Source organism: Schistocerca americana, chromosome 8, assembly GCF_021461395.2.
Source record: "Schistocerca americana isolate TAMUIC-IGC-003095 chromosome 8, iqSchAmer2.1, whole genome shotgun sequence".
Lineage (NCBI taxonomy): Eukaryota > Metazoa > Arthropoda > Insecta > Orthoptera > Acrididae > Schistocerca > Schistocerca americana.
In genome coordinates, this window is record NC_060126.1 from 466,879,714 (window position 1) to 466,905,777 (window position 26,064).

Below are 26,064 nucleotides of genomic sequence, written 5' to 3' on the forward strand. Positions count from 1 at the left end.
TACAATTTCACTGTCCACATAATAGAGACTTTAAATAGTAAAATGTCACCAATAGGAATTTTCTGTGACTTGTCCAAAGCATTTGATTGTGTGAACCATGACATTATGTTACAGAAATTACAATTCTATGGTATAAATGAAATAGTATATGAGTAGTTTAAGTCATACCTACAGAACAGGAAGCAAAAAGTTTCCTTATATGAGTCAAATGATTTAAATGCGTTTTCCACTTCATCTAACTGGGGTGAAATTACATTAGGTGTTCCACAGGGTTCAGTCATGGGTGCCCTTCTGTTCTTGATATATGTGAATGACCTCCCTCCCTCTCTGAAACAGGAAGCTGAAGTGACACTGTTTACTGATGATACAAGGATCTATATTAATCCAGAAAAAAATGATACAAATAAGGCCTTTGGAAAAGTCATTAATTGGTTTTCTGCAAATGGGCTTGCCCTAAACTTTGAAAAAAAACACAGTACATCCAATTTTCTGCTGCAAAAGGTACAGTTCCTTCAATAAATATAACACAGCCACAGGATCAGTAACCAGGGTGGGAGCATACTAAGTTTTTGGGTGTACAGATAGATGAGAATCTTCAGAGTAATTGCCAATTTTGAGGATATAGAAATTAGTAAGCTAACTAACTTGGCATACTTTCACTCTCTGATGTCATACGGAATAATGTTTTGGGGTAACTCAACATTTAGACAGAAAGTATTCACTGCTTAAAATAAAGTGGTTAGAATAATGTGGGGTTCATAGTCGCACATCTTGTGGGCATCTATTTAAAAGATTGGGAATTCTTACAGCAGCCTCACAGTACATTTACTCACAAATGAAATTTGTTCTCAACAACATGGACCAGTTTAAAAACAACAGTGACATTCATGATTATAATACCAGAAAAAAGAAGGACTTACACTGTCCTTTACTCAACCTATCTGTGGCTCAGAAAGGGGTAAAATATGCTGCTATAAAAATTTTTGACAAATTACTAGATGAAATAAAATGTCTGACAGACAGCAGTAATAGCTTCAAAAATAAACTGAAATCATATCTCCTTGACAACTTCTATACCATAGATGAATTCCTGAATAGGAATAAATAAATCTATAATTTAAGGGAATGGGGTAAATAATAGAAATATCTTGTTTCATATGTGCATTCCTTGTGCACTTGACACATTCCACATCATAACGGCTACCGTACCATGCGACTGATCAATTGAACACGCAACCAACTAACTAACTAATTCATAAACCTGTAACACCAACGAAAACAACACTTACAGTCTGTTAAGTTCCACTGTAGTGCTAGCTTACGGGCATGTATTTGAATCATTTTTGAATCAGTTCCAGTGTCATTTTGATAGTGTCCTTGAATCCATTTCAATATGACACTTTCTAGTTTTTACAATGAAAAATCCAGGATCGAAAATAACAGTATTATGAAAAGGATAGTTGCTACTCACCACCTCGTCCCTGTATGCTCCCACAAGCAGCAATTTAAATGTAGATAAAAATTTGAGCTGGCAGGCACACATTGAATACCTGGCAAACAAACTGAGTGGCTTTGCATTTGCAGTGCAAATATTATCAACTGCAACTGACATGGACACACGAAAAGTAGCATATACAAGCTATTTTGAATCTATTATTAGTTATGGTATTGCTTTTTCGGGTAACTTGACAAATATAGTGCAGATAATAAAAATACAGAAAAAAATCATTCAAAATATGTGCACTGCAAATCACAAAGAACCATGTTGACCAATATTTAGAAAACTTGAAATATTAACTCTGCCATCCTTATACATATATGAGATTATTATATTTTTGTACACCAGATGTGAATTATCGGAGGGAAACCATTTTGTCCTTTCACATGATACTAGAAACAAAGAAAATTTTATGCTCTCCACCCACCGCCTCAGACTGTATGCCCAGGGACCTCATACATGGGAATGAAAATGTGTAATAAATTAAAAGGGAACAAGTTGATGCACACTGAAGTGTTAGTATTCAGTGGATGAATTCATGCAGGACAAACTGGAAATTTGAGCTGGATACAATGTGTTACACATTCCAAGAAATATCCTTATAGTGTTATGATTTATTATACTGCTATTATTTATTCATGTAAAAATTACTGTAACTATTTTATAAATTTTTGACATTTCTCCTGTACACAAACCAAATGGATTGCATATGTATGTCAAGAGATGAATAAAACACAATTCACACATTTCACATTTACCATCCCCCGCACCTACCCTGCATCCCTTCCCCCTCCCACCCCAGCCTCCTTCCTACCCCCACTACCCAGTTGCATCTCCCAACATGTGCTGCTGCTCGCAGTGTGGTCTCAGCAGCCAGAGACTGCAGTCGTGTGTGTGAGTTGCATTTGCTCATGTGTGTGTGTGTGTGTGTGTGTGCGTTCTAGCTCTGACAAAGTCCTTGTTGGCCAAAAGCTCATTTTCTGACAGTCATTTTGCTGTGCCTATCTGCAACTCAGCATTTCCCCTATGTGGTGAGTAGCAACTTTCTAGTTTTGGCCATTTTGCATTCAATTTTTTCAGTTCTTCTTTACTAGCCAACCAATCATAAATGTTTTTTTCCTTTAGTGCAGGGTCGACATGCCGATCGGGTGTTCTGTTTCCATGTTCTTCTGGGTATGCAGTTACTTTCAGTTTATAGCCCACATTATATGAATATCTATTATTTTCTTCCACTATGAAACTCACTGCTAATAAAACTATGATACTGTTACTGATAATACAAATCACTTTCAATTCAAGTTGACTGGCACTGTCAAGTGCAGTGACACGTTATAGGCATGACAGTGTTCTGGGTTTGTGATGGCAGGGCCTGAGAGAGACAATGTTAGCAAGCTTATGATTCTCCCACAACTAACGTTCGTCACATCTGCACTGCTGCTGCCAGTTGAATTCAATGTTGCCAGATAGAAATAGGTTTCCCAGGCATCAAATATGTGGCCATTTTGAAGACTGGCGGGAATTTTAAATCAGACTCTGGAAATTTTCATATTAATTTCGAGCTGAATTTTTGAGGCAATTTTTTGAAGAAAAATGTGTGTCTTATAGTCTGTAAGGTAAGGTATACAAGACATGTTGACTAAATTTGCCATTTCTTTCAATTGTTGTCTTCAGTTACATTTCAAAGTAACATATGACAATAAAATAGACAATAGATCATTTTTAGGTGACAAAAATAGAAGAACTGGTACTAAAAATAAGGTAATAATTAGAAAAAGAGACTTCAGTTATTTGTTGACCACTCAGTAAATAATGTATTGCACTGCACTTTGTCTCTATAATTCATAGCTGTGCATATTGAAAGTGCTGAAGGTCAAATTACATTATAAATTACCTTGGAGTGTAATATGTATTGGCCTAATAAGTCACCCTATCAACTGAGTGTCCAAGGATGCCCCCACCCAACTTAAAGCTTCAATTTTACTGTGAATTGTCCATACTCTTAGACATTTTACATATTCTCCTGCATGCCTAGCTGGAAGAATGGTCCTTGGGAAATGTATTTGACAACAAGCTGCTAAACCAACATTCTGATACACATTTGAAACAGCATATGGAATTGGGGCTATACAGTCTCATCCTAAGGTGTAGGTAAAGATTTCCTACCCTTATGTAGCCATTTAACATCCTTTAAGTGGTCCACAAATTTTCTCAATTCGTTTCTGTGTATGAAAGGTAGTACAATTTTCTGATGTCACTTTATCTGAAGAACATTTTCACCTCTTACAAGGGGAGGCCGCCAATTGTGAAATTCAGATTCGATTCATACTGCGCATAATAAAAGCTCATGGCCAGAGGTGTAATGTGGCAGAGCACCAAGATGCACTTCTCAGCCGTTGTCGAGAAAATCGACAGTTAAAAGTAACTGTTGCGGGGAAATACTCTCTACGATTAATAATTTTCTACAGCGTCGTGGCGCAGCGGTAAGCGTTAGGGTTCGTAATCCGAAGGTTGCCGGATCGAATCTCGTGCCATACAACTTTTTTTATTATTAGTTTTTTGTAATATATATATATACAAAAAACTATTAATGAATTGCTTATGCATCTTGGTGAAGGCGGATTGCTCTCCAATTGTACCGCTTCCATTTTTCCGTTTGTTTAACAGGGTGTACCAAAGCTCTCATGTCCGCACTGATTATATATATATATAATTTCCGATAATCAGTTGCAACAATTATGCATATAATAAGTTGTTGAAAGTCGTTTGTCGTGGAAAAACTGGCGACTTCAAACATCATTATGTTTTCCGCAAACAAAGTTGTATTTCACAAATGTTATTAATTGTCTTCATAATGTTAACCACGTATAGTTAACGGAAGATGTAGAAACGATATTCTGAAATGAATACGTATAGCATAAGTCAAACGTTCGAATTAGAATAGAGACCCCACAAACACAAATTTGCTGTGGCAGGTATGAAATATAAACTCCGTTACTCGCTCGTTACACTTGAAGGACAGATGTTGAATGGGCCGAAACGAGCCACCGCATAACAGCGTAGTTGCCTGCTAACTTCGAAAGAAGGTAGATGCGGTCCCTACTGCAACTTCTAACATCATCGAAAATCAGTGCGGACGTGAGAGCTTTGGTACACCCTGTTAAACAAACGGAAAAATGGAGGCGGTACAATTGGAGAGCGATCCTCCTTCACCAACGTGCATAAGCAATTCATTAATGTTGGAATTACAAAAAAGTAATAATAAAATAAAATTGCATGGCGCGAGATTCGATCCGGCGACCTTCGGATTACGAACCCGAGCACTTACCGCTGCGCCAGGACGCTGTAGAAAAATATTAATCATAGAGAGTATTTCACCACAACGGTTTCTTTTAACTGTCGATTTTCTCGACAACGGCTGAGGAGTGCATCTTGGTGCTTTGCCACATTACACCTCTGGCCATGAGCTTTTATTATGCGCAGTATGAATCGAATCTGAATTTCACAATTGGCGGCCTCCCCTTGTTAGATGTGTTCCATTAACTATGAATGATTGAGTCACATGGACCGTCTTAGTTTGCTGGGTCCGACTGCTCAACCAAGCACCCAATCCACTGGGAGTGTTTGTGAAATTTAGTGGGTTTGATTTTGATTCCATAAGACACAAGGGAAATAGTCAATCCAGGCAGAGACCTACACAGCATACGTGTGGGTTGGGGTGGATAGTGCAAGGATTGCCTGACATCTGTTTTGCCTCAACAGTCATGCACCCCAATGGTCTGCATGTCATCTAGGGGACTGAACAGTCCTGATTGGTTACAGGTCCTGCAAATGTGGGATTCCTGAGCTGGGAGCTGGTAACTGCTACCACTTCTCTTATACTGTAAATTCTGAGCCTGCTTCAGTGATTACTACTGGGCATATTATTGGAGTATTGGGTGTCTTGAAGAGCAATGATCTTGTCTCAGACCAGAGGATGGTATAAACATCCATCTTTTAAAAATGCAATTCATAAAGAAAGATACCTCAAACCAAAAAAATGCTATCAGATACAGATAGATAAAGCATGACACTGGCTGAACAGAAACATGAAAGTGTGTGAACTCAAAAAAGACAGTAGCCATTTTCTGTATGAATTCTTGCAGACTTTCTTGGATCACTGCGCAATTTGCACGGTGGAACTTCCTCGTGTGTGAACTGACAGTAAACAGTTCTGCAAAAATAATATTTCATGGTATGTATTCATGTATGTTTGTCTCCTAGTAGCAGTTTTTTTTCTGTTGCAGTGAATAGTGGCCGTAATGTCATACAACGCCGTTCTGATGAGTCTTCAGTGACAATACCATTTGAGCGGACATTCCGCAATCTTACTGGAGTAGGATCATCACCACTAGAGCAGCAATACACATATTGTGGTTGTGGATGGCCACAACACATGCTGATACCCAAGGGTCAGCCAGAAGGATTCCCTGTTGAGTTCTTTGTTATGGTATCAGATGGCAGTCAGGACAGGGTAAGTCCACTTGAGTTCTTACTCCAGTTTGCAATATATGTGAAAAATTGCTTTAAACTACAAGGCAAACTCCAAATTATACACAATAACTTCTTTGCTTTACATTAGATTACAGGGAATAAATAAGTCATGTTAAAATAAAAACAGTCTTACATCATATAGAAAGAGAACAGAAACTAAATGAGTAAGAAACAGGAACAGAAATGCAATCAGCGCCTGGAAAATATGTTGTTAAACGTAAGATTTAAGTCACAAAATCTGAACATACTATTATTCTATAAAATCTTACTGTTTTGCAGCAGCCAAACAAAAAAAATTTCTGTTTGTTTATGGTCCGTAATGAGAAAATGAAATTATGTTTGGTAATCATGAGAACATATTATATCATTACTAAATAATATAATTTAATTTTTGTCTGGAAAATCTGTCAACAGGTGGAGCAGCCTGATCCAGATGTTGGTTGTCGTGCGGCTCATAGTTACTGTGGTCTGCACAATCGTTTGTACCCAGATAGACGTAACATGGGATATCCATTTGACCGGTTGCCACGTGATGGTGTAAACACTCTGCGTGAATTCCTGACACCAAACATGGCCACAATTGACGTGAGGATACGGCACATTGAGACTGTTGTCGCTCCTCAACCTGGAAATCGTCCTGGGATCCCCCCAAATTTTGGATGATGAAAATGAACATTACTCTCATACTACTGTATTAAACTTGCAGAGAGACATGGTGTTTTTGCAGAATTGTACTACAGTTAGTTTTCACAGAAAATTATAATATTCTTAAGACATATATGTCAATGGATCACCATGAGGTAGGCTCAAGGAGAGGGGTGATAACTAGTAAAACTTCCAGAGAAAACCTTTTTGTAGTGCTAAAATACCCCCCCCCCCCCCTCCCCTCCCAAATACATACACACTGACATTACCCCATGACCCATTGGTCTGGATTTGGGAGCAGGAGTTGAATAGGGGTGGATATGGGGCATTGCTTGGTTTGGTCTGACAGAGGAATACCACTTTGGGAATGGTGAGAAGGATAGTGTTGTCAACTACTCTGTGCCTCTTTTACTAGATTCATAGTGATTTATCCTTGGATATATATTATAATTGCATATTTCCATTGTAAGTTATGTGAAACTCAACACAATCATGACATTGCATTTACAGTGTTTCATTACTCATTGTTATGTATGGTTTTGGTGAATTTTGTTTGTTTGACTTCCTTTTGTATCTGTTATGAAAGAAATAATTTATTAAAAATGCATATCAAGAAAACATTATAAAGATATATCTTATATTTTTGGGCTCCTGAAATGAAAGAAAGAACCCACTACATAATTTGTGGGAACCTTTTTTAACCTTCCTACAGATTAGCTTACTATGTTTAAAAAAGAAAAAAACGCTGAAGTGATTCTGAGATAAAGTTGAATCTCGTGTTTGCATTAATATAACTCTAACAAATCAGTTAATATGGTGAAGATTCGTTTTGTGTAATGCAGGGGTGAATAATTCATAACTAAAAGCAATCTAATTAAAACAAACCATAGAAGCTACACTTCTACTGACTATAAGCCCACAAACTGATGCAGCCCTTTGACAGGCATCTTAACTTTTACATTCTTGTACATATATAAAACTATAATAAGCATCACAAAAGATGTTGCAGAGTGGGCTAAAAATGCTATTTTACACACCGACAGCACACGGAGGAAGAACAGCATAAGAAGCATAATCCATCGACTGACTGTTCTTAAAAAATGTCCCCAGTATCCAGGTATCAAATTACTAAGAAGTCTGCCTAAAAACTTTGTGACAATGTACATGGCACAAAGTTTTCAAAGAACCTCAAAGACTATCTGGTGAAAACGGAATTTTACAGTGTTGAAAAGTACTTATCACATTAAATTAGTATATGTTGTTACTTATAATCAATGATGTTAGAATGTAAGAAAAATGGTTAGGATGTATGTTATAATGAATGTTTTTCTATTTTTGACGTGTCCTGTATTACATGGACATTCGCTGTACACCATGTAATCCTGCAGGATCAAATAAAATTCAGTTCAGTGAAATGGAGCATCATGAGGTAATTTGTTTATGGGAGCAGTGGAAATATTGCAGACGTACCAGACAGCTAAATACATTATCTAGATGGACCACTCTCAGCTGCAACATTTCTCTACTGCTGCTGAAAATTAACTGCCGCATGATACTCGATGGGCTGCCACTTTATCAGTGGGCGACATGCTGTGGCACTGTGGTGTCCTTCATGAAAGAAAGAGGACACTGTATTATAGAGCCTGTGATGCTTATTATAAATCTCTACTACAGGCATTTTCCAACAAACTTCTAAACTTTGCCATGATGAAACCCCTGTACAAGATTGTGGCCACAAAAAAATGTCACCAGTTATAGGCCTGGAGCACAGAGTGGTGGTTTCTCAGAGAAAATTGAGAAGGCCTTTTGTAATAGCCGACAAAGAGGTTCGTAAACAAGAGCTAATTACCACCAAATCATCAGTATAGCTTTAAGGAATCCATACATACAACTCTAGTTATAATCCTAAACATTATAGAAGAAAATCAAATGGCTTCTAAAATATTTTTTTTTTTTATGTTTGAGTTGGCCTACCATGGTATGTTGCCACATAATTTCAAAACAAAAGGAATACAAGGCATTCCACAGTAATGTATCACTTATAGAATTTGTCTTGCAAATGAGCAGCAAGGAATTCATTTCTTTCTTTTGTTAACTTACTGGTTTTGATCTCTACACCCAACATCAGATTGATCTAAAAAAGAAAGGACATGCATATTTATGAGTAACAGCATTATGATAAGTTGCAGCAGTATAAGTACTAGCATTGATTCACATGACCTAAGAAGCATCTGACAAATAACATACTTGTCTCCTTAAGTTTAGTAAAAGTAGCAAATAACAATTTTAGCTGAAAATTTTTAGCCACGATTATGACAGTGTTTTAGTTGCTACAAATTCTTAAACATTGGATTGCTGCAATCTTCAAGGTGATCCTCTCACCCCTCATCAGCAGCAAAGAATCATACTTAAATAAGACAGCCCCTAGAAATATCACAAAAACAATAGCACATTCATCAGCAAAACTGTATGCCATACAGTATACAACCAGACCATTTTCCAGGTTCAGTGCTTTAAAGAGGAATAGAATATTAGTGTTTAAACACCTTCTCAATAATGAGGTCATTAGAGATGGAGCACAAGCTCGGATTAAAGAAGTATGGGGAAGGAAATCAGACGTGTCATTTCAAAGGAACCAACCTGATATTTGCCTGGTGAGATTTAGAAAATCACAGAAAATCTAAAACTTTGTGGCCAGATGGGAACTGAACCATCAGCTTCCCGATGCAAATCCAGTGTGCTAACCACTACGCTAACTTATTTGATGTGATCTTAATGACAAAATCAGTCAAAGTATTTTTTTTTTTAATGGGCCCAACATCTTGGTTACAGTGTTATGCAGAAAAGCTCTTCATTCCCCAGGGGTCCCACTACTGATAGGGCTCACACAGGAACATACACACTGAAAATAATTATAACAATAATGATTCATATATCCCATCAATGGTGATAAAATTACCAACCGTTAAAATTTTGTAAATTTACCAAGTATATATCTGTAGTGTTATTGCAAACTGAACATGTATATACAAGGGAAATCCAGTATGGAATGTAACAATATTAGAGAAAGAAAGTTTCTACTCACCATATAGTGGAGATGCTGAGTCGTGGTAGGCACAACAAAAAGATTCACACAATTATAGCTTTCATCCATTAATGCCTTTGCCAACAACAGACACACACGCACACACACACACAGACACACTCACGCAAACGCGACTCGCACACACGTCTGCAGTCTCAGGCAACTGAAAACACACTGTGAGCAGCAGCACCAGTTGGGAGTGGCAACTGGCTGGGGCGGGGATGGGGAGGAATAGTATGGTGAGGGTGGTGAACAGTGAAGTACTGCAGTTTAGACGGAGGGCTGGAGAGAAGCTGGGGGGGAGGGGGGGGGGGGGGAACTACAGAAAGGAGAGAAATAAAAAGAAATAAAATAGACTGGTGTGGCGGTGAAATGACAGCTGTGTAGTGCTGGAATAGGAACAGGGAGTGGGCTGGATGGGTGAGGACAGTGACTAACAAAGGTTGAGGGCAGGAGAGTTAGGGAACGTAGGATGTATTGCGGGGAAAGATCCCACCTGTGCAATTCAGAAAAGCTGGTGTTGGTGGGAAGGATCCTTATGGCACAGGCTGTGAAGCAGTAATTGAAATGAGGGATATCATGTTTGGCAGTGTGTTCAGCAACAGGGTGGTCCACTTGATTCTTGGCCACAGTTTGTCAGTGGCCATTCATGTGGACAAACAGCTTGTCGGTTGTCATGCCTGCAGAGAACGCTGCACAGTGGTTGCAGCTTAGCTTGTAAATCACATGACTGATTTCACAGGTAGCCCTGCCTATGATGGGATAGGTGACGTTAGTGATTGGACTGGAGTAGTGGTGATAGGAGGATGTATGTGACAGGTCTTGCATGTAGGTCTATTACAGTGGTAGAGCCATGAGGTAAGAGATTGGGAGCAGGGGTTGTGTAAGGATGGACGTGTATGGTGGACAGTGGGAGCACCCCCCCCCCCCCCCCCCCCCCTCCCTCTGTTCACCTTCTCTTCTGCCCTTCATTTAAACTACAGTACTTCACTGTCCACCACCTCCACCATACTATCTCTCCCCACTCCAGCCTCCTCCTTACCCTCACCCAGTTGCCACTACCATCATGCACTGGTGCTGCTGCTCACAGTGTGGTTTCAGTTGCCTGAGACTGCAGGCGTGTGTGCGAGTTGCATTAGTGTGAGAGCGTGCATGTCTGTGTGTCATTGACAAAGGCCATAATGGCCAAAAGCTGTAATTGTGTGAATCTTTTTTTTGTGCCTATTGCATCTCAGCATCCCCGCTATATGGTGAGTAGCAACTTTCCTTTCTCTAATATTGTTACAGGTGTATAGAAGTTCTTACAGGTACTCTGTCAACTGTCTACTAGATGCTATAAGTATTGAATACAAAGTTTAACAGAGAAATAGTACTACAGACATATTGTTCATTATACCAGTCTGCAGTCATATGGAGTACTGCACCAGGTAATCAAACTGTGTACAAAACAGAAAAACAAGCCATCAGAATTATCTGTAACATAAAGAGGCATGATTTGTGTCATCCTTTATTGCCTGTCTTAAAAATACTAAACAGTAGCTTTTGTAAGAAACTGTACTTGTCAATAAAATAATCAAAAAATAATGAGACAAATTAGAAAATAAGTACTTTATTAACAACGTTCTAAATGGCACACCAAGAAACTGACTGTTTCTAAGTGCCTATATGAAAGTTTTTACAAGTTGATTCTTGCAAAGAAGAAAACAGTAAACTAATTACTGTTATAATGCTATTTATTTTCAGAAATAGCAATGTTAATGGTTTTTAACTGGCAAGTTCAGAAGGCAGTTCATGTTTCAATTACATTTGTTGTTATTTACATTAGTTGCTGACACTTTTTTCCAGCAACTAATGTAAACAACAACAAATGTAATATAAATATTAACAGCCATCTGAAGATGAATCTGTCACTTCAAAATCAGTAAAGGTACTGTTTTTGTAAATAAATACCATTACTAACAGTGGTTGGTTGCTATTTTTTTCATTGCAAGAATCAACTCGTATTTTGTATTCAGCCACAATCTTAAAAATATTGGTTTCAGGAAAATAGTAGGAAGAAAGTTTTTGTTCCTAGTGCCATTAATGCTGTAGCACTATGTTTTATTTGTGATGATGTGAGTACAGCATTAGGTTTTTAACTAGTAGAACTGTAGTCAACAAAAGGCCATTCAAGGGCCATCTACTAATCCATTTTTGAGAAACTTTCTCCATAGTTTGGCACCTGAATCAAGTCTAAGAACATGCAACAGAGCACTGAGAACACAACAGCACTGAAAATGCACGTTGTGATAAATTGGCATTTATAATGTTTTCCATTTCCACTCTTCAATTATAAAACATCCAACTGGACTACTTCAGAATCAAAAAGTACAAAAATATAGTTAAATTTACTTCTGATGGATTACAGTTTCAAATATGGCAATGGAAAGTCCTTGGTATGATATAAATAATTTAAGGAGTAAAGGTAAGAAATCAACTGATAGTGTGGTCCTGAGTCATCAACAGGGACATAAGCAAGACTGAGCAGGCGAATCATTGTTCTGAGTTATAAAGTACACAGAGACCTATACAGCTACATTATCTTGACTGATTAAATTGTGCTGGCACAGAAGCATGACTAGGTTGAAGGTTTGTGTCAGGTGGCACAGGAAAGGAGGACAGGAGGGTTGATGATGGGTGATTGACAGCTGAGAGGAAGAGGCAGCAATGCACAGGATTAGAATGTGGCACCAGTGATCTTGCTCTGGCCATAGGCAGAGACTTACTTGCAGCACACAGTGTCATGGAGGAGTGGATTGGGAGGAGATAGAGTGGAAGAAGAGGGAGACTTTGAAGAGGAAAATGTGAAAATAGGATGAGTGACGTTAGGGTTATGGGACAAAGGTGGAGGTGGGTGGGTGTGAAACAGGGGCCTGCAGAGATTGAGGCTGGAAGAATTACAGGAATTAAAGATATGTTGCTAGGACAACACCTGTTTATGTAATGCAGAGAAGCTGATGTGATGAGGTGGAGGGGGGGTGGGGGTGGGGGGTGGAGGCAGGAGGAGAGGGAAGGATCCAGATGGTATACAGTGTGAAGCAGCCACTGAAATCAATCATTTCCTACTCAGTAGCATGTTCTGCCATGGAGGTCAGCTTTGTCACCTCTCCTTCCCAGCTGTCAGCCACCCTTCCCCAACCCTCCCTCTCAGTTCCTGTTTCCTTTCTTGCCTCATCCATTCCACTGACACATCCCCTTACCTGAGTTGAAGTGTTGGCATAATGAGTGTGGTGTGTATGTGTGTATGAGTGTGGATGAATATGTGTGTGTACTCTATAACTCTGAAGAAGAATTTCTCTGAAAGCTAGCAACATTCTCAGTTTTGTTTATACACCTGTCAACAACTGACAACTATGATTATTTATTGAGTTGTTACCTATACTCCTTAAATTATTTGGTCTACAGTTTTAATTTTGTAAATGAATTTGTTATTAAAATAAGTGGAAAATCATGATGTAAAAATGTTTGTAGAGTGCTTTACATGATAATGGTTAATTTTATGTCCAAATTAAAGTGCATATCTACTATTAATATCTAATTTTATACCATCCTTGACTTACCGTATGAGATGTGACTACACTGGAATAAAAAAAAAAAAAAATTGGAATTTGCAGTGTTGCTGTTGTTTTAAATGTGGGGTTGTTATTACTTCTGTATAACAGTAATTTGAGCATCTATTTCACCACATTGTCTTCCAGACTTTATCATCACTGCTGTAACAACTACTTTAAATCCAGAAAATGTTGTCTTTTCAACACCACATTTTAGAAATAAATTTTCCACTCCACTTGCAACATGCAATATATTTTCCTATACTTTAGATACAATGACAGATCATACTAATCACATATATTAAATCTTCTCTAAACAAGATCAGTATCAATGTAAAAAGTTCATCCAACTTACATTTTAACATTTATCTATTGTGAGTATACCAGTTCTTGGGAAGTCTGCACATGTGCAGAGCAGGATAGCAATCCGCAGAATACTTACTGCCACATCTGAGAAGGTATTTCTACTTATTAAGTTGCCATGACCACCGTCCCATGCTGCAGATGTGCATCACTCCTCTATATGGTTTCACCATGTGCACAATAAAAATAAAACCAGTGCACAATATATGCACATTTATGTTAGACATATTATTTTATGGTTTCATTTTCTTAATAAGAGGGTCTTTTCAAAAGTTCTGCATACTGTAATAAAGAATTATTTGTTTTACAAAATATCTTCATAGACTTTTAAAGTAATCTCCAGTGTCGACCTGTATGATTACTCAGGTCACCTTATGGAAGTTTCATCAGTTGTACCAAAATATTTTCCATGTAATTTAACAATATCATGAAAAGGAAAGTTGCTACTCACTGTGTAGCACAGATGCAGTCACAGGTAGCAACAACAAAAAGAGTGTCAGAAATAAAGCTTTCGGTGAGTATGGCCTTCGCCAAAAATAGACCGGGATTTTCCATTATTTGTTGTCCATGGAGTTGTTTCTTCACTTTGCAAAGCAAATCAAAGTCTGGTGGGCTCATTTTGGGATTGTGTGGTGGGTGGGGAAGTATTTTCTATCTATATTTGTCAAGTGTTTCTCTCACTGATAGGGCGCTATACATACTTGCATTATCATGCAATACCAGCTGCAAGTTTGTCGGGCCTTCTTTGACATGTTTTTGGGAACAAAATATCTTCCAGAAATAGTTTGTCATATGCACTTGTTATATACGTCCCCTGGGGCACTCTATTTGTAGTTGTAACTCCAATCATATCTTACACAAAGCTCTTCATCAGTTTCACCTTCGACTGTTAATGGCAGAATTTTTTCAGGTGTGGAGGCTCAGAACTTTCCCACTGCGACAAATGAGACTTCAGTTCTGACTCAAAATCTTGTATCCAGGTTTCAGTCCTTTTCAGAAACTGTTCTTTTTCTGTTCAATAGCATTGAAGCAATTCTTCTACAATTCTTTTGTGACCTGCTTTTTGCTCTTTGCTCACATCACGTGGAACCCATCTGGCACCAACTTTTCTTATCTTTAACTTTTCAGTTACAGTTCTGTAAACTTAAGTGACAGACAATCTCATATGCAATTTCCTCACATGTTTTCTTTTTTTTCGATCCTCTCCCAAAATTTCTTTAACAATAACCGGAGAGGTTTAGTCTGTTGCTATTAATGGTCTTCCATTTCTTGTGTTGTCCTCAGTGCTTACTGAACCTTCACAGAAATGAGCAGACCACTGTGATACTGTGCTATGATCCACTACACTATTCCCACACACTTCTCTCAAAGCATTGTAAATTTCTGTTGGGTTCTTTCCATGTAGGGATTCGATTTCGATGTAGGAACACTGGTCACTGTGTGTAATCTGACCTGACTCACTTATCAGTTTCAGCTTCCATTTTAATACTGAATTACACATGATACATCCATGTGAACCAGCAAACACATATACGACCTTTGTGCCTTAAGTCTTGCTCACAACTGACATGAATTTCAACTTCATCATGCCACCATAATGGTCATGTATGCACAGTATGCAGGACTTTGTATTTAAATTACTTTTGTTTTGAGCATCATTCATTGGTAAGAAAATGTAGGGATATGCTTCAATCCTATGGAATTTTATGTATAACTACAAACTCTACCTCAAGAAAATGGTAATCAAATCCAAATGGACATGCAAATCTAAACATAAACAGATCTTCATAAAATTTCAGTCATTGTAAGTGACAAATCACTAAAATCATTCATATAACCCAAAAATCTTGCATGACCATTTGTAGTGATATAGGGTGAGACATACACTATTAAAGGCAAATGCTTGCTAATACTTGACAGATACCATTCTGAGAAATGAGTGCTTGTAGATGCTGTGAAAAATGATGCTACTTTCAAAAAACCAACACTGTACTTTGCTTTCACATACATTATATGTTCGGACCTAATAGTAACAATCAGAAAATAGTATATGGTTAAAACATTACACCATGAATAAATAGAATAGAAACTGTCCAGATCATACTCCTATCATGAACATAATAGTGTCTTATAAATTAAAGTGTAGATTTAAGATACACAGTTTAAGATTAAATCTGTGTCAAGTGTCATTGGGCAGTAACCCTTCACAATTGCAAGCCAGTTAACATTACTCTTGTATCAGGATACATTAATTCTGACTGAGGAAATTATTTCCACAAGCAGTATATTAGGTCATTTGACATTGGTTCAATAATTGCAAAATAGAGGAGATGATGAGCAGAGGAGTCACACAGAAAAGATAAATAGTTCCTTAGGTTTTGACAAAGTCTTCTTTCAGAGTTAAATGAAGCACAAAACTCACATACATACAACCACTGTTGTTTTCTGATGCTGTTGTCTGACTTGGCTGAGCTGTGATCTTGTTTGGATTGGGTGGTGAGGAAATGAAGTTTGGATTGGGTGGTGAGGAAATGAAAGGACTGTGGGAATTTGTTCCTCACCAAATATGACGTGCAGATACAGTAAAACTACAAGGCAAGCGGAGTAAAACATAAAGATAAGTCATGGAACATTAACAAAGCTCAATCAGCTACACAAACTACCTGTGAAACCAGTCGTGATCTACAAGCTAAACTGCAACCACTGTGCTGCGTTCTGTGTGTGCATGACAACCAACAAGTTGTCTGTCCACAGGAATGGCCACTGACAAACTGTAGCCAAGAAACAAGTCAACTATCCAGTTGCTGAGCACGCTGCCAACCATGACTGCTTCATAGGCTGTGCCATATGGATCCTTCTCACCAACACCAGCTTTTCAGAATTGCGCTGGTGGGAACTTCCCTGCAATACATCCTACGTTCCTATATCCCTCCTGGCCTCAACCTTTGTTACTCGCTCCTCACCCATCCAGCCCCTTCTCTGTTCCCAGTTCAGCACTGCACAGCCTTATTCCAGCATCACACCCAGTCTTTTTACTTCTCTCCTTTTCTGTTAACCCCCCCCCCCCATCCTCCCCACATCTCCCCTGCCCTCCGTCTAACCTGCAGCCCTTCACTGTCCGCCACCCGTGCCCTACTATCTCTCCCCCTCCTTGCCCCAGCCTCCTCCTTACCACCACCCACCCACCACTCCCATCATGCAATGGTGCTGCTGCTCGCAGTGTGGTTTCAGTTGTTTGAGACTGCAGTCATGTGTGTGAGTTATGTTTGCATGCATGTGTGTGTTTGTGTGTGTGTGTGTGTGTGTGTGTGTGTGTGTGTGTGTGTGTTTTCGATGAGGACCTTACTGGCTGAAAGCTTTATTTGTAACAGTCTTTTTGTTGTGCCTATCTGTGACTCAAGTTCTCCACTATTTGATGAGCAGCAACTTTCCTTTTCATAATATTATTAATTTAATACAGGAATTGAAGAACTATGCAATACACAAATAACTGGACTCCCATGAGTAACATGAGAATATCTAAGCTAACAAAAATGAACAAGGCAAAAATATATACAATTTATGAATTGAGAATGTAGTGAATCAGAAAGGCTACAGTTAGATGGTGCTGAATCATTAATGCCTCAAAACATCATGTCAGTCCTATAACTACGAGAGTTATCCAGAAACTAAGGTTAAAAGGCATGTTGCTTTAGCATAGAATGTCCGTGGGGGAAGTTGGTACCACTGCCATGTTGTAGGAAGCCAGTGGAAGCAAAGAGCATTCCCAACAATCAGTAGCTCATTGATTAGTGTTATGGTGACTGTTAGAAATGATGATTCTCATTCCGGATCCCGCCAAATGCAGAGTGTACACTGTAATTCACTACCTTAATGCTAAGGACATGAACACTGCTGCAATTCAGCTCAAAATTGTTTCAGTTTATGGAGAGGACTTAATTTCAGGGCAGCATGTGATGAAATGAGTACGGAATTTCAATTCTGGAAGGACAGAAATTCACGATGAACGTTGAAGTGGAAGCCCGTCTGTTGTGACTGATGATGTGGTGCAGAAAATTGAAGAAAATCTTTTCTGTGATCACCGTTTGAAAATTGACAACTTGCATGCAGTTTGTCCAAACATTTCACAAACTGTTGTTCATGAAATCGTAACTGATCAATTAAATGTGTTCAAATGATTGTGAATTCCTAAGGGACCAAACTCCTGAGATCATTGGTCCCTGGACTTACACACTACTTAAACTAACTTATACTAAGAACAACACACACACCCATGCCCGAGGCAGGACTCGAACCTCTGGCGAGAGGGGTCGCGCAGTCCATGACATGGCACCTCAAACCGCACAGCCACTCCTGATCAACTAAATTATCGCAATTTGTGTGTGCAGTGGGTGCCAAAGATGCTTACTGAAGCACACAAAATAAACAGAGTCAGTGCCACTCATGAATTTCTTGATTATTTTGAGACTGAAGGCGAGGATTTTCTGACTCTGTAGAGACAGAAGATGAAACATGGGCCTATCACCATTCTCTAGAGAGCAAACAACGATCAATACAATGGTACCATACTCATTCTCCTTCAGCCAAAAAATGCTAAACTCAGCAGATGGTGAGCAAAATCATGGTGTCAGTGTTTTGGGTCAGGAAAGGGGTTTTACTCATTAATTATTTGGAAAGAGGTGAAACAATAAATGCTGCAAGATATTGTGAGACCATGAACAAACTTTGCAGACCTGTACGAAACAAACGTTGCAGGATGCTGACAGTGGGAGTCTGCCTCCTTCGTGACAACATCATTTGCACACCGCTCATGCAATACAAGAGTTGCTGACTTTGTTTGGTTGGGATATTTTAAGCCACCACTCTGATAGCCCCGACCTCACACCTAGTGACTATCATCTGTTCACTAAATTGAAAGAACACCTTCATGGAAAACACTTTTCCAATGACGAAGACGTGAAAATCGAAGTGAAGAACTGGTTCAAAAAGGCAGCAGGAGACATCTATAACACACGAATCAAAAAACTCATCCCACAGATGACAAAATGTGTTGAGGTAAATAGTGATTATATGGAAAAATAATGTAAGACCTATACTACAATGCATGTAAATTTTATTAAAATAAATTAATTTTTTGTACTTCAAAAATTTCATGTAACCTTGCTTTCCGGATTAGCCTCATAGTTCTTCATAGGCATCAAGGAAACCTGTAATGCTGTTCACTTAATAGGCACACAAAACTGCCTCAGCTTTGAATCTTCATAGGTCATGCTCTTATCTCATTGCATTACAGCAAGCCATTGTGTTCTGATAAATTAATAACTTGAACAGTTCTTCTCCTAAGATGCTTAGAGCACGTGACAGAGTTTTTGCCACGTGACATGTTGTCTGCTGTAATGCTTGATCATCTACTAGGACAGATAGGTGGTGGGCACAAGCACATTAGTGCACCGCAACACATTTCCCCCTGCGAGAAGGAGAGAGCAAGTTGAGGAGCACGGTGGATGCTCCCAGGGTGGCAACACAGTATTAGCAGTGATAGGTCTGCTGGCACACCATGCACATGTGACATAATGTGTGCCATCCTGTGGTGGCACCAGAGGTGTTCACCACTGCTGTATCTTGCTGGCAGACGGGGCCACGCATTGTTGCAGGGGCATGTGCTGCATCATGGGGGTGGTGACAGGTGTGTTAGTCTTGAAGGCATGACATTCGTGCCTCGCATCTTGTGCAGGGTGCCAGAGGATGGATCAGGCAGTGGTTGCCCTGCGAGCCCAGGAGAACTAGCACAATGCAGAAGACCAAGTTGCAGGTTGATAGGTAAGAACAGGTTTTAGGGCTTTGGAATGTCTCGATTATGCCATTAGTGGCAGGATGGTAACTAGTTGTAAACTGGATAAGCATACCACTAGTTTTGGTGAGTGTCTTAAACAGGCAAGATGTGAATTTTCATCTGCAGTCCATCGCCATGTGGTGGGAACACCTTAGATGCGAGACGCAAGTGCCTCGGTAATTGTATCTGCTGTGATGGCAGCCAGCAGCATGGCTTCCAGACACCAAGTGAATCTGTCAACAATGGTAAGGATGTAATGGTGGCCATTTGATGATGGAAGGGAGCCTAAAATGTCATGTGGACATGGGAGAAATGATGGTCTACTGGGTGGAAAGAAGCAACAGGGACATGTACATAACATCTTCTATAGCATGCTGGCTCGGGAGGCAGGTGCAAGCCCAATTCGTACATTCTCACTAGATATGAGGGAAGATGTTCTCATCCAGTAGGCAGGAGATGATGGATGATATCCTGTGTACAAGGGAGTCGATCTCTGAAACACTGAAAATGCACTTCTCCAAGTTGATAACTCCTGCCTCTTGGAGGTGGGAAAAGATCTCACAAGGCACCAGCGGTGCTCCACAAGATTACCGGCATAGATGAGGACATCATCCAGGCAGGCAAAACAACCTAAAACACTGTGTAAGACATTGTTGAGAAAGACTTACCAGGTCTGGGTGGCATTATGTAGTCTGAAGAGCATAAACAAACTTTTGAAGAGCCCAAAGGGGGTGATTAGTAGCTGTCTTCTCCAAGCCCTCTGGGGTGACCAGTATTTGCATAAATGCTTTTGTCCATCTACTTTGCTGAAAACAGTTGCACCAGCCACCGATAGCTGATCGGGAGTGGGTGGGCGTAACGTGGGCACGCACACTTGCAGTCGTGGGCATTGTGAGACAGGGTTCGGTCTTAGGTCCTTTACTGTTCTTGATATACATTAATGACTTACCATTCCATATTGATGAAGATGCAAAGTTAGTTCTTTTTGCTGATGATACAAGTATAGTAATAACATCCAAAAACCAAGAACTAAGTGATGTAATTGTAAATGATGTTTTTCACAAAACTATTAAGTGGTTCTCAGCAAACGGACTCTCTTTAAATTTTGATAAAACACAGTATATACAGTTCCATACAGTAAATGGCACAACTCCAGTAATAAATATAGACTTCGAACAGAAGTCTGTAGCTAAGGTAGAATTTTCAAAATTTTTTAGGTGTGTCCATTGATAAGAGGTTAAACTGGAAGCAACACATTGATGGTCTGATGAAACGTCTGAGTTCAGCTACGTATGCTATTAGGGTTATTGCAAATTTTGGTGATAAGAATCTCAGTAAATTAGCTTACTATGCCTACTTTCATTCACTGCTTTTGTATGGCATCATATTCTGGGGTAATTCATTGTTGAGTAGAAAAGTATTCATTGCTCAAAAACGTGTAATCAGAATAATTGCTGGAGCCCACCCACGGTCATCCTGCAGACATCTATTTAAGGATCTAGGGATCCTCACAGTAACCTCACAGTATATATATTCACTTATGAAATTTGTTGTTAATAATCCAACCCAGTTCAAAAGTAATAGCAGTGTGCATAGCTATAACACTAGGAGAAAGGATGATCTTCACTGTGCAGGGTTAAATCTGACTTTGGCACAGAAAGGGGTAAACTATGCTGCCACAAAAGTCTTTGGTCACCTACCAAACAGCATCAAAAGCCTGACAGATAGCCAACTAACATTTAAAAATAAATTAAAAGAATTTCTAGATGACAACTCCTTCTACTCATTGGCTGAATTTTTAGATATAAATTAAGGGAAGGAAAAAAAAAACAACTTAAACATTAGTGTCATGCAATATTTTGTGTAATGTAATATCTTGTACAGACATCTTTTATTAACATGACATGTTCCACATCATTACGAAGTGTTGTATCCATGATCTATGGAACGAGTACTAATCTAATCTAATCTAAAGGGATGTGCATGGCGTGAGGTGAGCTTTTTGCATGTTCCAAGGTGGAGGTGGGCTTGTCCAACTTGCCAATCGTGTGCATTATAAGTTGTGCAAAGTCCATGGAGATTCACAGGGTGTGGAGGGTGTGGGTGTTGATATGGACTGTACATGTGAGGAACTGTGTGGTGGCTGGGGGAGGGTGGGCATCGCAACACTGCACAGTTGCGGCAGTGGTGCAGGTGTTGCAGGATTCTAAATCCCTGTCCACCACAACACTGGCTGCATCCATGTTTGTGTAGTCATGCACGGCTAACACCATGTGGATTAAACATGGATAGACTCATGAACCATTTTGCAAGTAACAGTGTTTCAGGAATGATCACAGGCTCACCATGTGAACAGAGATGCTGGAGGAGCTGTGAGAGTCACATGTTGGCAGTTTCCTCTGATTAAAATAGTGCACCTGTGCACTGCATTTCCAATGCTGCCAGCTGCATTATCAACCAGTCTTTTAAGGCACTGAATCTGCCTGGCAGGTGCTTGCCAGCTGGAGTGGCCGAGCAGTTCTAGGCGCTTCAGTCTGGAACCGTGCGACCACTACGGTCGCAGGTTCAAATCCTGCCTCAGGCATGGATGTGTGTGACGTCCTTAGATTAGTTAGGTTTAAGTAGTTCTAAGTTCTAGGGGACTGATGACCTCAGGAGTTAAGTCCCATAGTGCTCAGAGCCACGAGCAGGTGTTTGACGATGTCACGGGCATCCACAGTGACCAAAGGCTCGACCTGCGTGACTGTTAGGGCAAATTGCTTGGAGTCACTGGTAATTGAAGAGCATGTGAAAATTGCCTCTGTGAAGCAAACCATTACAGGGGTCCTGAGAGTGTAAAAGCAGCAGGTGGTGGCAGCATGGACCAGCTGGGGGAGTGAGAAGAAAGGCGTGCACAGTGGTGGTGGTGGTCCCTGCAAGCTGTGCACTAGCTGAGGAAGGCATGGAAACCAGCTGGAGTTCTGGTTACTGGCCATGGGTGAACTTGGTGGTAGTGGTAAACTGAGATCAGACTTGCCCTGCTGCATGGCACTTCTTTGGCTGTGCTAGCATTGGAATGGTGGTGTAACGTGCTGCTCACTCTTGTGGCCTCTGTGGCAAGCACTAGGCGGGTGGTGGGGAATGTCATGTAGGCAGTCACTCAGTGTGCACGTACACAGTCCGGTGTGGAGCATGGCTGGGAAGGGGTTTCAGGTGGGTCATCAGTATGGAAATTTGTTCTTCACTTAACAAAAAATGCAGATACAGCAGTATTGCTAAATGAGCGTGGTAAAAGAAAATGGTAAAGTGTGGAAACATGTCATGAAAGAATGTCTGGATCTGAATAATTCCGTTATTGGAACATTAACAAGGCTCAATTAGTTGCACAAACTTACAAAAAAGTCCAGGAACAACGGAACCTTGGGTCAGTTGGTATAACAGCACACACCATGACCGCCCACTGTCCATCGGAAAGATCAGTTATTGTAGTCCATTTAGACAACACGAAAGGATGTCATTAATATTCTTGTGGTACAGCATATGTGAGTAATTTAATACAGGGATTGTAGAGCTATGCAATACACAAATAACTGGACCTACATCAGTCATGTGAGCATATCTAATTTAACAAAAATGGACAAGGCACAAAAACATACACTTCATGAATTAAGAATGCAGTGACTAACCTAGTACAACAGCCAAAGCAATTGCACAACACAATAATGAACTTGTGGTCTGTAGGCAAAGTAATCTAACAACGTTAGGATTTCATCTCTAATGGCCACATGTGTGGTGCAGCGGCAGGTTACCTAGTTCACAGAGGGTATGGTTCACACTGCACTCATTATATTGTAAGGGACTCCATGAAGTGATATTCCACAGTCAGAAAGGTCGTGATGAGGTGCTGCTGAATCATTCATGCTCCAAAATATCATGTCAATCCTATGCCAACTAGTTTTCCATAGGTGCCGAGGGAAGCCTGCAGTACTGTCCGCTTAGTAGGCACACATAAACAGCTCACCTTTCATATCTTCACAGGTCATGCCCTCATCTCATTGTATTACAGCAAGTTCTTATAAATTAATAACTTGAACACATAAGAAATATTTACTCACAGTGCACATCGTTGGACACTTCAGTGCTGACACAGGAAATGTTGGGGGTTGAGAGCACTTCTTGCACATTCTTTTTTGAATATAACCCAGGTGCTGTGGTAAAAAAGCGCATAGCAGAGAAAACTCATCCTAGGATGTTTAAAGCTTGTGAAATAGTTTTTGCTGGGTGACATGTCATCTGCTGTAATGTGTCATTGTCTGCTAGGGTGGGCAGGTGGCAGGCACAAATGCATAGTAGTGCATTGCCATAGGACCATGGAAGAGGGGTCGCATTATATTTCACTGAGGTCACTTGGGCCCCTTAGGCAAAGATAGTTAATTAATACAGCTCTTGCTAAGGGCCCCTTTAATATTGTTATCAACCTTTGTATTAGTTCCTATTGCCTGAATATGTAATCAATTTAGGTATGAAATTCTCTTTTCGGTGAACCCAAAAGAATCAGATAAATTGCTATGTCACCATAGATGAAAGCTATTAAAATTCTAAAGACAATAGTTACAAATTGTTCAGAAAACAGTAGCATATTAAATAAGATTCTTTTTAGTGCACCTTCTCTTCTTCATTCAATCCCTAAAAAGTTTTACTTGAATATAGATTATAACTACTAGTGATATTGTGGACTATGACATGACAACACCAGTTTCTGATTTAAATGCTCATCAGTAATTTTAATTCCCTGACTCTCAGCATACAAAAATGGCAAATTATTTGTTAATAACAACTAAAACTGGCTTTTTATGACTAAGTCTGTAGGACAAGGGAAGATTAAGTAAAAATTATTTCATCAGATCAGAGTCAGTGAGTAAAATTGTGACAGATTAAAATTATTGCATTTCATCTCTGGTACAGCTGACATGCTCTACTATACCAGAGACACTATTTATTCTCCTTCATATTACTTATTTTTCTGTATCTCAAAAATTTCTTTTTACTCTTTTAACCAGTGAACATCTGTACAAGTCAGGAGGGACTGGCCACTCAGCTGGTGAACTGCTGCAGATGTTGAGAGAGACCTGAACCATTCAGGCATTGAATTGCTATAGCAGTCCTGCCTGTCTTGGTATTTCTCCACTTAATTACGCTTGGCTTCTGTGGTTGTTTGACCTATGTTGTATCTATCATCTGTCTTAGAATACTATAGTTAGCAATAGTGTGACAGTTGCATTCAGTTTCAAATTATAGTTCAGCTTTTGTTGCACTACTGCTTTCATGCCTTGTATCAGTTCTGTACTGATTTCTTGAGATCATCACTTAGTTTCTACCAGGATTAATATGGTATACTGTGGAGGAAGGTCTTCCTTCATACTGGGGAGTGACTTTGAAGATGAGGATGAATTATCATCTGAATCTGATGATGTTAATGAACAGAAAAAGCCTTTTTTCCCCACTTCTATAGCAGGTACATGTGCTACTCTGGCTGTTCCATCAACATCTAAAGCATCCCCAGACATGGGCTTGTCTACTGAAGATGAAAATGAAATTACAGATAGCGAAATAGAAGAAGGGGTACTGGAACCACCAAAAAAGAGAAAAATGTCATGGAAAAGTTAGAACTTAAACTGAAAAAAACATATGCACAACACAGCTAATTCTCAAGTGAAAGATATCATAAACAGTGACAACAGGCTATGTTTGTCTCAGTTGTTCTTTAACATGAATATCATAAACATTTTGTGTGAGGAAACTAACAGATCCTTTATCAAATGTCTGCTGGTTGTAGTGTCGGTAGCTGGACCGACACTGTGAAGTGGATTGCTGAAAAGAATGCTAAACTAACGCTGTGGCCGATAGTGCACGTTCGGCATAGAGCAGACGGGCGTGAAGTCTGGAACCTGAGAACTTATTAATGAATAAGAAGAAAAGTATGTAGATGCTTTGTACTTAACTTTTTAATTATCCTTGGAATACATCTCTCTTGAATATTCGTAAGCTATAGGCACTGATACAAATGGCGCCTTGCTAGTTCGTTGCCATTAACTTAGCTGATGGCTATTCTGTCTCTCGGCTAATGAGAGAGAAAGGCTTCATACAACTGGGCGATAGCTAGGTTCGCATACAACTGGTCGGTAGCTTGGTTCTCGTACAACTGGGGTCGAGTCCACTCTCGTATCACGAGACCTGCCTTGGTGGTGGCGCTAGGTATGCGATCACAGTGGCGACACGCGGGTCCAACATGTACTACATGGACCGCGGCCGATTTAAACTACCACCTAGCAAGTGTGGTGTCTGGCGGTGACACCACACTGGTCATATTCTAAAGAGGGTCCAAAGAGTATGGAGTGACATGAAGAAAATGATATTTACATATTTTTTGCCACAATCTTTATCATGATAAGAGTAAGGTATCAGAGCCTGTCTGAATATTGGTCTGAGAATCCAATTCTTCATACACCAATATTTTCTAAACTGTTACCTAGAGACTGAT

The 26,064-nt window shown here is 39.6% G+C and overlaps 1 protein-coding gene across 1 annotated transcript in view; it reads left to right on the forward strand.

Annotated features, from left to right (window-relative positions):
• LOC124544930 (phenoloxidase 2-like) overlaps positions 1-7,811 on the forward strand; it is a 105,079-nt gene extending 97,268 nt beyond the window's left edge. Inside the window, exons 12-13 of the mRNA XM_047123676.1 lie at positions 5,782-6,008; positions 6,443-7,811. Coding sequence (XP_046979632.1) covers positions 5,782-6,008; positions 6,443-6,691 — 476 coding nt within the window. The 3' untranslated portion in view covers positions 6,692-7,811. The remainder of the gene's footprint in view (positions 1-5,781; positions 6,009-6,442) is intronic.
• The last annotated feature ends 18,253 nt before the right edge of the window (positions 7,812-26,064 follow it).